Source organism: Bufo gargarizans, chromosome 2 (genome assembly GCF_014858855.1).
Source record: "Bufo gargarizans isolate SCDJY-AF-19 chromosome 2, ASM1485885v1, whole genome shotgun sequence".
Classification (NCBI taxonomy): Eukaryota; Metazoa; Chordata; class Amphibia; order Anura; family Bufonidae; genus Bufo; species Bufo gargarizans.
Genome location: NC_058081.1, coordinates 712,373,007 through 712,385,199, shown reverse-complemented (window position 1 = coordinate 712,385,199; position 12,193 = coordinate 712,373,007). Strand labels below are relative to the sequence as shown.

Genomic DNA, 12,193 nt, shown 5'->3' with positions numbered 1-12,193 from the left:
TGTCTTCCCACCTCTCATCTCACTCGCTTTTTCACCGGTTACAGTCTGGCTTCCGACCCTACCACTCAATTGAAACTGCCTTGACCAAAATCACCAACGGTCTGCTAACTGCCAAGACAAATGACATTACTCCAGCATCCTCCTCCTCCTCCTGGACCTGTCTTCTGAGTTTGAAACAGTTGAAACCTCACTTTGTTACACACTCTCATCCCTTGGCTTTACAAAATACAGTGAAAACAGAATTTAGCTTCCCCCCACCTCAGCCCCCAACAGACCTATCACAGTCAATGGCTACATGCTCTTCATGGTCACACGAGTCAGCTGCCTTGGTTTAAGCTTTAATTCTACCTTGTATTATCCAATACTAAAGTGTTATTATTATGTGGGTGTAGGTCCCATTGGTCAGGCAGGGTATTGCAAGTAAAGCTCACAAATCATGTACATATATGACATATATATTTATATATGATACCTGTTGACCCTGGAGTTCCTCCCTTTATATCTAAAAGAAAAACAGATTTTATTGGCCACCGACTGGAGAATCAAAACTGGTTTTCAAACATGCCTGTTTTGTTTAATAATACACTGCAATACTGAATATAATTATATTTTTCCATCTGATATTGGTCTCCTTTTCATTTAAAGTCAAGAGAACAAATAGTATAGTTAACTTCATCATCTCCGGAATCTTCAGTTAATCTTAATAATAGAGATGATAGATGGATAGATAGATAGATAGATAGATAGATAGATCATACTTTGCTAAGAGATTTAGATAAAACTTGTTAACTTTGTCTGGAAATGGTGGGTAAACAACATGCTCAGCACAATGGGGGTTCCTTGCCCCTTTTCGGCTCCTCCACTATGTGTTTGAACCTGGGTCTGTGTTTGATGATGCAGCCTCAGTGCCAGACCTAGCTAACAGTTGATCTGCAGAAGGTCCCAAGAGACTTCTGTCACACCCAAGAAATTCTCCAACACCTGTGAAAGTACTGAAGGTCTCCCCTTTTTCTGGAGCTCCCTTGATGTTCAGGGAGGTTGGCAAAATGATATAAAAAGATAGGTAGACAGATACAAAAAAAGAAAAACTGAAAAACAAGCAACACAATCATCAGACAATAAAAGAGTGCAACTCCTCTATATGCCTCTGACCCAGTGTTTTTCTTTGTAAGCAGCAACAAATAGTAACACTTATCTCAAAAGTACTTAAACAACATGTTGTCCATTTTGAATTGTCCTCCCACCTCTTTTCTTGCTCCCTTTTTTAACAGCTACAGTTTGGCTTCCAACCATACCACTTAACTGAAACTGCCCTAACCAAATTCACTAATGATCTGCTAACTGCCAAGAAAATTACATTACTCTGGCCTTCTACAACTCTAGGACCTCTTCTTTATGTTACACACTCTCTCGTTCCTTGGCATCACTGACCTGTCTGTCTCCTGGGGCCAAGTGAAAACAGTATTTATCAAAGAGAAAAAATAATTTCTTTCCCCCATCTAACTCAGTCAATGGCTCCATGCTCTGCTTGGTCCCACAAGTCAGTTGTCTTGTGGTAAGCACTGATTCTGCTCTGCCCTTCAAAGCTCACATTCACGCCTTTTCCACCTCCTGCAGCACGCCAATCTTTAACTCTGAAAAGATGTATTTATGGTGTTGCATTCATTAATGTTCACAGAATTTTTTTTTTTTTTCGTTTTTTAAACTTACCAAGTCCATTCACCGGCTGATTTCCACCAAATTGATAAGACCAGCCACCTATTATTAAATAAAGAAAGGTATTAGTATTATGTGGACATATGTCCTGGTAACATCACTCCATGCAGTCAGGCAGAGTACTGCATGTAAATCTCACCAATCATTTACATACATGACCTATATATTTATATACTTTACCTGTTGACCCTGGAGTTCCTCCATTTATATCTGAAATATAAACAGGTTTTGTTGGCCACCGACTGGAGATTCAAAACAGATTTTGAAGCATGCAATTTTTTTTTAATATTACACTGGAAAACTGAATCGAACTACATCTTACCCTCATCCTCCACACACCGCCTATATTGTTATCCATCCCCATATGTATTTATATGTGTTTGTATATTACATATGTTCGTTGTTATGCTTTGTCATGTATACTGTAATATGTATATATTCACCTCATAGTAAGCATTGTTATTTTCTTGTTATAGTTTTACTCTGATCCTTTTAATAAAAGCTGTAAAGGACCCCAGCGTCTAACTCAACGCAATATCAACTCATTCTCCTGTCAACGGGTGAAGGTGGCAGAACATATAGACTTTACCTGTCGGGCCCGGAATTCCTCCCTTTATATCTGAAAGAAAACACGTTTTATTGGTTACTGTCTGAAGATTTTAAATTGATTTTAAAACCTGCATTAGGTAGATAGATAGATAGATAGATAGATAGATAGATCGATAGATAGAAGGATAGATAATATTTAAATTTAGAGATAGAGTTATTCCGAGTTTTTTAGCAAAGCTGTCAGGAAAATGTGGGTGCACAACATGCTAAGCACATTGGCGGTCCCTGCCCCCTGTCTACTGCTGCTCCGCTATGTGTTTAGAACCTGAAGCTTAGTCTGATGATGCAGCCTCAACGATAGACCTAGCTAGTTGTAGATCTACAGGAGGGGCCAAGAGACTTCTGTGGCACCCAGGAAATTCTCCAACACCTGTAGGAGTACTGGAGGTCTCCCCTTTTACTGGAGCAGCCGACGCTTTGTGCTCAAATAAAGGATGTAAGTTTGATTTTAAGTTTTTACAGCCTGTCAGGGAAAATCGATTTTCTACCATGAAGCAGGGACCAAATCGAATATTCCCTAAAATTCATATGAAAGTCCACTTAATGGACTTCAATTCACTCAACACTAATTCACAATGTGCTGGTGCTATTAACACCAATCTCTGTGATGGATAGATTGATAGCTAGATAAATCAAAAATGTCACCCCATATCTCTACTCCTGTTTTCCTCAAAACTACTTGGGCAACATGTCCACTTTGAATTGTCTTCCCACCTTTCATCTCACTCCTTTTTTCACTGGTTACAGTCTGGCTTCCTACCCTAACACTCATCTGAAACTGCCTTGACCAAATTCACCAATGGTCTGCTAACTGCCAAGAAAAAGTACATTACTCCAGCCTCTTACTCCTGGACCTGTCTTCTGAGTTTGACAGAGTTGAAACGTCACTTTGTTATACACTCTCATCCCTTGTCTTTACAAAATACAGTAAAAAAACAGAATTTAGCTTCCCCCCACCTCAGCACGCAACAGAACTATCACAGTCAATGGCTACATGCTTTTTCTGGTCACACAAGTCAGCTGCCTTGGTGTAAGCTTTAATTCTTACTTGTATTAACCAATACTAAAGTGTTATTATTATGTGGGTGTAGGTCCAGTTAACAGCACTTCTATTGGTAAGGCAGGGTACTGCAAGTAAAGCTTACAAATCATTTACATATATGACATATATATTTATATATGTTAACTGTTGACCCTGGAGTTCCTCCCTTTATATCTAAAAGAAAAACTGATTTTATTGGCCACCGACTGGAGAGTCAAAACTGGTTTACAAACATGCCTGTTTTGTTTTATAATGCACTGCAATACTGAATATAATTATATTTTTCCATCTGATATTGGTCTCCTTTTCATTTAAAGTCAAGAGAACAAATAGTACAGATAACTTCATCATCTCCGGAATCTTCAGTTAATCTCAATAGCAGAGATGATAGATGGATAGATAGATAGATAGATCGATCATACTTTGCTAAGAGATTTAGATAAAACTTGTTAACTTTGTCTGGAAATGGTGGGTGTAAAATATGCTCAGCACACTGGGGGTCCCTGGCCCCTTTTGTGCTCCTCAACTATGTGTTTGAACCTGAGTCTGTATTTGATAATGCAGCCTCAGTGCCAGACCTATCTAGCAGTTGATCTGCAGAAGGTCCCAAGAGACTTCTGTCACACCCAGGAAATTCTCCAACACCTGTGGGAGTACTGAAGGTCTCCCCTTTTTCTGGAGCACCCTGGATGTTCAGGGAGGTTTGCAAAATGATATAGAAAGATAGGTAGACATATACAAAAAAAGAAAAACTGAAAAGCGAGCAACACAATCATCAGACGATAAAAGAGTGCAACTCCTCAATAGGCCTCTGACCCAGTGTTTTTCTGTGTAAGAAGCAACAAATAGTAACACTTATCTCAAAAGTACTTGAACAACATGTTGTCCTTATTGAATTGTCCTCCCACCTCTTTTCTTGCTCCCTTTTTTAACAGCTACAGTTTGGCTTCCAACCCTACCACTTAACTGAAACTGCCCTAACCAAATTCACCAACGATCTAACTGCCAAGAAAATTACATTACTCTTGCCTTCTCCAAATCCAGGACCTCTTTTTTATGTTACCCACTCTCTCGTTCCTTGGCATTACTGACCTGTCTGTCTCCTGGGGCCAAGTGAAAACAATATTTATAATGGAGAAAAAATAATTTCTTTCCCCCATCTAACTCAGTCAATGGCTCCATGCTCTGCTTGGTCCCACAAGTCAGTTGTCTTGTAGTAAGCTCTGATCCTGCTCTGCCCTTCAAAGCTCACATCCAAGCCATTTCCACCTGCTTGCAGCCCACTAATCTTTAACTCTGAAAAGATGTATTTATGGTGTTGCATTCATTAATGTTCACAGCATTGTTTTTTTTTCTTTTTTTAACCTTACCAAGTCCATTCACCGGCTGATTTCCACCAAATTGATAAGACCAGCCACCTATTATTAAATAAAGAAAGGTATTAGTATTATGTGGACATACGGTATGTCCTGGTAACATCACTCCATGCAGTCAGGCAGAGTACTGCATGTAAATCACACCAATCATTTACATACATGACCTATATATTTATATACTTTACCTGTTGACCCTGGAGTTCCTCTATTTATATCTGAAATATAAACAGGTTTTGTTGGCCACCGACTGGAGATTCAAAAGGGATTTTGAAGCATGCAAATATTTTTTTTTTTTTTAAATCGATTTTCTACCATGAAGCAGGGGTCAAATCGAATATTCCCTGAAATTCATAATAAAGTCCACTTAATGGACTTCAATTAGCTCAACACTAATTCAGAATATGCTGGTGCTATTAACACCAATCTCTGTGATGGATAGATTGATAGCTAGATAGATAAATAGCTGTCACTCCATATCCCTACTCCTGTTTTCCTCAAAACTACTTGAGCAACATGTCCACTTTGAATTGTCTTCCCACCTCTCATCTCACTCGCTTTTTCACCGGTTACAGTCTGGCTTCCGACCCTACCACTCAATTGAAACTGCCTTGACCAAAATCACCAACGGTCTGCTAACTGCCAAGACAAATGACATTACTCCAGCCTCTTCCTCCTGGACCTGTCTTCTGAGTTTGACACAGTTGAAACCTCACTTTGTTACACACTCTCATCCCTTGGCTTTACAAAATACAGTGAAAACAGAATTTAGCTTCCCCCCACCTCAGCCCCCAACAGACCTATCACAGTCAATTGCTACATGCTCTTCCTAGTCACACGAGTCAGCTGTCTTGGTTTAAGCTTTAATTCTACCTTGTATTATCCAATACTAAAGTGTTATTATTATGTGGGTGTAGGTCCAGTTAACAGCACTCCTATTGGTCAGGCAGAGTACTGCAAGTAAAGCTCACAAATCATGTACATATATGACATATATATTTATATATGTTACCTGTTGACCCTGGAGTTCCTCCCTTTATATCTAAAAGAAAAACAGATTTTATTGGCCACCAACTGGAGAGTCAAAACTGGTTTTCAAACATGCCTGTTTTGTTTAATAATACACTGCAATACTGAATATAATTATATTTTTCCATCTGATATTGGTCTCCTTTTCATTTAAAGTCAAGAGAACAAATAGTACAGTTAACTTCATCATCTCCGGAATCTTCAGTTAATCTTAATAATAGAGATGATAGATGGATAGATAGATAGATAGATAGATAGATAGATCATACTTTGCTAAGAGATTTAGATAAAACTTGTTAACTTTGTCTGGAAATGGTGGGTAAACAACATGCTCAGCACAATGGGGGTCCCTGGCCCCTTTTCGGCTCCTCCACTATGTGTTTGAACCTGGGTCTGTGTTTGATGATGCAGCCTCAGTGCCAGACCTAGCTAGCAGTTGATCTGCAGAAGGTCCCAAGAGACTTCTGTCACACCCAAGAAATTCTCCAACACCTGTGAAAGTACTGAAGGTCTCCCCTTTTTAGGGAGCTCCCTAGATGTTCAGGGAGGTTGGCAAAATGGTATAGAACGATAGGTAGGCAGATACAAAAAAAAAAAAAAAAGGAAAAACGAGCAACAGAATCGTCAGACAATAACAGAGTGCAACTCCTTAATAGGCCTCTGACCCAGTGTTTTTCTTTGTAAGCAGCAACAAATAGTAACACTTATCTCAAAAGTACTTGAACAACATGTTGTCCATTTTGAATTGTCCTCCCACCTCATTTCTTGCTCCCTTTTTTTAACAGCTACAGTTTGGCTTTCAACCCTACCACTTAACTGAAACTGCCCTAACCAAATTTACCAACGATCTGCTAACTGCCAAGAAAATTACATTACTCTGGCCTTCTCCAACTCCCGGACCTCTTCTTCATGTTACACACTCTCTCATTTCTTGTCATTACTGACCTGTCTGTCTCCTGGGGCCAAGTGAAAACAGTATTTATCATTGAGAAAAAATAATTTCTTTCCCCCATCTAACTCAGTCAATGGCTCCATGCTCTGCTTGGTCCCACAAGTCAGTTGTCTTGTAGTAAGCTCTGATTCTGCTCTGCCCTTCAAACCACACATCCAAGCCTTTTCCACCTCTTGGAGCCCGCCAATCTTTAACTCTGAAAGGATGTATTTATGGTGTTGCGTTCATTAATGTTCACAGCATTGTTTTTTTTTTTTTTAAACTTACCAAGTCCATTCACCGGCTGATTTCCACCAAATGACCAGCTACCTATTATTAAATAAAGAAAGGTATTAGTATTATGTGGACATATGTCCTGTTAACAGAACTTTATGCAGTCAGGCAGAGTACTGCATGTAAATCTCACCAATCATTTACATACATGACCTATATATTTATATACTTTACCTGTTGACCCTGGAGTTCCTCCTTTTATATCTGAAATATAAACAGGTTTTGTTGGCCACCGACTGGAGATTCAAAACGGATAGAACTACATCTTACCCTCATCCTCCACACGCCGCCTATATGTTATCCATCCCCTTATGTATTTCTATGTGTTTGTATATTACTTATGTTCTTTGTTATGCTTTGTCATGTATACTATAATATGTATATATTCACCGCATAGTAAGCATTGTTATTTTCTTGTTATAGTTTTACTCGGATCCTTTCAATAAAAGCTGTAAAGGACCCCAGCATCTACCTCAGTGCAATGTCAACTCATTCTCCTGTCAACGGGTGAAGGTGGCAGAACATATAGACTTTACCTGTCGGGCCCGGAATTCCTCCCTTTATAGCTGAAAGAAAACACGTTTTATTGGTCATTGTCTGAAGATTTTAAATTGATTTTGAAACCTGCATTAGGTAGATAGATAGATAGAAAGATCGATAGATAGATGCATAGATAATATTTAAATCAGAGATAGAGTCATTCCAACTTTTTTAGCAAAGCTGTCAGAAAAATCTGGCCACACAATATGCTAAGCACACTGGGGGTCCCTGCCCCCTGTCTACTGCTCCTCCGCTATGTGTTTAGTACCTGAAGATTAGTCTGATGATGCATCCTCAACGCTAGACCTAGCAAGTAGGGATGAGCGAACCCGAACTGTATGGTTCGGGTTCGTACCGAATTTTGGGGTGTTCGTGACACGGACCCGAACCCGAACATTTTCGTAAAAGTCCGGGTTCGGGTTCGGTGTTCGGCGCTTTCTTGGTGCTTTTTGAAAGGCTGCAAAGCAGCCAATCAACAAGCGTCATACTACTTGCCCAAGAGGCCATCACAGCCATGCCTACTATTGGCATGGCTGTGATTGGCCAGTGCAGCATGTGACCCAGCCTCTATTTAAGCTGGAGTCACGTAGCGCTGCACGTCACTCTGCTCTGACCAGTGTAGGGATAGGATGCAGCTGCTGCTGTTAGGGCCAGATTAGGCAGTGATTTACTCTTCAAAAACACTTAATGAAGTGATCGATCTACAGCTGTGAATCATTTAACCTCTGCTATTTAATTGCTCACTGTTTTTAGGTTTCCCAGAGCGTTTTTCTGTCACTTTTTTCTGGGGTGATCGGCGGCCATTTTGTGTCTTGTGGTGCGCCAGCACAAGCTGCCACCAAGTACATTTAACCATCAATAGTATGTTTTTTTTTTTGCTATATCCTTCATCAGGGGCTTGGCTGTGCTTGCTATTTTATTGAGGGGTGAAATACAATTGCCAAAATAGCAGTACCCAAAATCTGGTGTTTCAGCTGTGGCTAGCCAATTGTAATACTGTCTGCTGTCTGGCAAAGGATATATTTTTTTTCTGGGTTGAAATACAATTCCCAAATGAGCAATTCCCTAAATCAATGGTTTCTGCTGTAGCAGGCCAAGTTTAAATCTATCCATAAAAGGGTATATTACATTGAAGGTGCTGATAGGGTCATCCTCAATAACTTCACACGCTACCGTGCATCTCCAAGTCTAATTTTGTCCGTAAACGTATACCTGTCACCCAGGGCCTAAATACTAGGCCTAAAATGTATACTCAGCTAAATCTGTGGTTACTGCTGTGCCTGTATTAGTGTACCTAAATAGATAGCCAGATAGTGTTAGGTGCCTGTAAAAAAAAGCCTGAATTTGAATTCAATACATTCAGCCAAATAATTTTTTTCTTATTGTGGTGAACGGTAACAATGAGGAAAACATCTAGTAAGGGACGCGGACGCGGACATGGTCGTGGTGGTGTTAGTGGACCCTCTGGTGCTGGAAGAGGACGTGGCCGTTCTGCCACAGCCACACGTCCTAGTGTGCCAACTACCTTAGGTCCCAGTAGATGCCTGAATTTAGAGCGATATTTGGTGGGGCCCAATGCCGTTCTAAGGATGGTAAGGCCTGAGCAGGTACAGGCATTAGTCAATTGGGTGGCCGACAGTGGATCCAGCACGTTCAAATTATCTCCCACCCAGTCTTCTGCAGAAAGCGCACAGATGGCGCCTGAAAACCAAGCCCATCAGTCTGTCACATTACCCCCATGCATATCAGGGAAACTGTCTGAGCCTCAACTTATGCAGCAGTCTCTTATGCTGTTTGAAGACTCTGCTGGCAGGGTTTCCCAAGGGCATCCACCTAGCCCTTCCCCAGCGGTGGAAGACATAGAATGCACTGACGCACAACCACTTATGTTTCTTGATGATGACCCGAGTGGTTTGCACACTGTGCCATCAGAGCCTGAAACAAGGCATTAACGTTCTGAACCTTAGCACAACCTGCATGACCAGGCACCTGCATGCAAAGCATGAACTGCAGTGGAGTAAACACCTTAAAACAAGGAACTCACTCAGGCTCCCCCTGCTACCTCTTCTACTGCTGCCTGGGCCTCTTTCTCCGCCTCTGGAGGAACGTTGGCACCTGCCGCCCAGCAAACAGAGGATGTACCACCAACACCACCACCTTCGTCGCCAAGCATCTCCACCATGTCACACGGCAGTGTTCAGCTCTCCATCTCACAAACATTTGAGAGAAAGCGTAAATTCCCACCTAGCCACCCTCGATCCCTGGCCCTGAATGCCAGCATTTTTAAACTACTGGCCTATGAAATGCTGTCATTCAGGCTGGTGGACACAGACAGCTTCAAACAGCTCATGTCGCTTGCTGTCCCACAGTATGTTGTTCCCAGCCGCCACTACTTCTCCAAGAGAGCCGTGCCTTCCCTGCACAACCAAGTATCCGATAAAATCAAGTGTGCACTGCGCAACGCCATCTGTGGCAAGGTCCACCTAACCACAGATACGTGGACCAGTAAGCACGGCCAGGTACGCTATATCTCCCTAACTGCACACTGGGTAAATGTAGTGGCGGCTGGGCCCCAGGCGGAGAGCTGTTTGGCGCACGTCCTTCCACCGCCAAGGATCGCAGGGCAACATTCTTTGCCTCCTGTAGCCTCCTCCTCCTTCTCGGCTTCCTCCTCCTCTTCTTCCACCTGCTCATCCAGTCAGCCACACACATTCACCACCAACTTCAGCACAGCCCGGGGTAAACGTCAGCAGGCTATTCTGAAACTCATATGTTTGGGGGACAGGCCCCACACCGCGCAGGAGTTGTGGCGGGGTATTGAACAACAGACCGATGAGTGGTTGCTGCCGGTGAGCCTCAAGCCCGGCCTGGTGGTGTGCGATAATGGGCGAAATCTCGTTGCAGCTCTGGGACTAGCCGGTTTGACGCACATCCCTTGCCTGGCGCATGTGCTGAAATTGGTAGTGGAGAAGTTCATTCACAACTACCCCGACATGTCAGAGCTGCTGCATAAAGTGCGGGCCGTGTGTGCGCGCTTCCGGCATTCACATCCTGCCGCTGCTCGCCTGTCTGCTCTACAGCGTAACTTCGGCCTTCCCGAACACCGCCTCATATGCGACGTGCCCACCAGGTGGAACTCCACCTTGCACATGCTGGACAGACTGTGCGAGCAGCAGCAGGCCATAGTGGAGTTTCAGCTGCAGCACACACGGGTCAGTCGCACTGCGGAACAGCATCACTACACCACCAATGACTGGGCCTCCATGCGAGACCTGTGTGCCCTGTTGCGCTGTTTCGAGTACTCCACCAACATGGCCAGTGGCGATGACGCCGTTATCAGCGTTACAATACCACTTCTATGTCTCTTTGAGAAAACACTTAGGGCGATGATGCAAGAGGAGGTGGCCCAGGAGGAGGAGGAAGAGGGGTCATTTTTAGCACTTTCAGGCCAGTCTCTTAGAAGTGACTCAGAGGGAGATTTATTGCAACAGCAGAGGCCAGGTACAAATGTGGCCAGACAGGGCCCACTACTGGAGGACAAGGAGGATGAGGATGAGGAGGAGGTGGAGGAGGATGAGGATGAAGCATGTTCACAGCGGGGTGGCACCCAACGCAGCTTGGGCCCATCACTGGTGCGTGGCTGGGGGGAAACGGAGGACAATGACGATACACCTCCCACAGAGGATACCTCTGGGCAGCCTGGCACACATGAGCGACTACATGCTGCAGTGCCTGCGCAACGACAGCAGAGTTGCCCACATTTTAACGTGTGTGGACTACTGGGTTGCCACCCTGCTGGATCCCTGGTTGCAAAGACAATGTGCCCACCTTACTTCCTACACTGGAGCATGATAGGAAGATGCGTGAGTACAAGCGCACGTTGGTAGACGCGCTACTGAGAGCATTCCCAAATGTCACAGGGGAACAAGTGGAAGCCCAAGGCGAAGGCAGAGGAGGAGCAAGAGGTCACCAGCTGTGTCACGGCCAGCTCCTCTGAGGGCAGGGTTAGCATGGCAGAGATGTGGAAAAGTTTTGTCACCACGCCACAGCTAACTGCAACACCACCTGATACGGAACGTGTTAGCAGGAGGCAGCATTTCACTAACATGGTGGAACAGTACGTGTGAACACCCCTCCACGTACTGACTGATGGTTCGGCCCCATTCAACTTCTGGGTCTCCAAATTGTCCACGTGGCCAGAGCTAGCCTTTTATGCCTTGGAGGTGCTGGCCTGCCGACGGCCAGTGTTTTGACTGAACGTGTATTCAGCACGGTAGGGGGCGTCATTACAGACAAATACAGCCGCCTATCCACAGCCAATGTGGACAAGCTGACGTTCATAAAAATGAACCAGGCATGGATCCCACAGGACCTGTCCATCCCTTGTGCAGATTAGACATTTATAACTACCTCCCCTTAACAATATATTCTTGTACTCCAGGGCACTTCATTCAATCCTCTTTTTCGGATTTTACCATTATATTGCAGGGCAACCCAAAGTTGAATGAACCTCTCCTCTGTCTGGGTGCCGGGGCCTAAATATCTGACAACGACCTGTTCCAGTGGTGGGTGACGTAAAGCCTGATTCTCTGCTATGACATAAAGCCTGATTCTCTGCTATGACATGAAGCCTGGATCTCTGCTATGACATGATTCCTG

At 43.5% G+C, this 12,193-nt stretch overlaps 2 protein-coding genes and 1 long non-coding RNA gene across 52 annotated transcripts in view; 2 read left to right on the top strand and 1 right to left on the bottom strand.

Moving 5' to 3' along the window:
- Nucleotides 1-12,193, top strand: part of LOC122926346 (collagen alpha-1(IV) chain-like) — an 875,364-nt gene that overhangs the window by 461,044 nt on the left and 402,127 nt on the right. The gene's annotated exons all lie outside the window — the stretch shown is intronic.
- The window catches only part of LOC122925953 (uncharacterized PE-PGRS family protein PE_PGRS20-like), a 144,061-nt gene that overhangs the window by 46,137 nt on the left and 85,731 nt on the right, over nt 1-12,193 (bottom strand). For all 50 annotated transcript variants that reach the window (XM_044277301.1, XM_044277305.1, XM_044277304.1 and 47 more), the window contains 11 exons: nt 7,531-7,560; nt 7,169-7,198; nt 6,989-7,030; nt 5,753-5,782; nt 4,929-4,958; nt 4,738-4,785; nt 3,512-3,541; nt 2,306-2,335; nt 1,897-1,926; nt 1,711-1,758; nt 473-502 (listed from right to left, as the gene is read on the bottom strand). In XM_044277301.1, coding sequence (XP_044133236.1) covers nt 473-502; nt 1,711-1,758; nt 1,897-1,926; nt 2,306-2,335; nt 3,512-3,541; nt 4,738-4,785; nt 4,929-4,958; nt 5,753-5,782; nt 6,989-7,030; nt 7,169-7,198; nt 7,531-7,560 — 378 coding nt within the window. The remainder of the gene's footprint in view (nt 1-472; nt 503-1,710; nt 1,759-1,896; nt 1,927-2,305; nt 2,336-3,511; nt 3,542-4,737; nt 4,786-4,928; nt 4,959-5,752; nt 5,783-6,988; nt 7,031-7,168; nt 7,199-7,530; nt 7,561-12,193) is intronic.
- Nucleotides 1-12,193, top strand: part of LOC122925958 — a 30,211-nt gene that overhangs the window by 17,007 nt on the left and 1,011 nt on the right. The window lies entirely within an intron of this gene.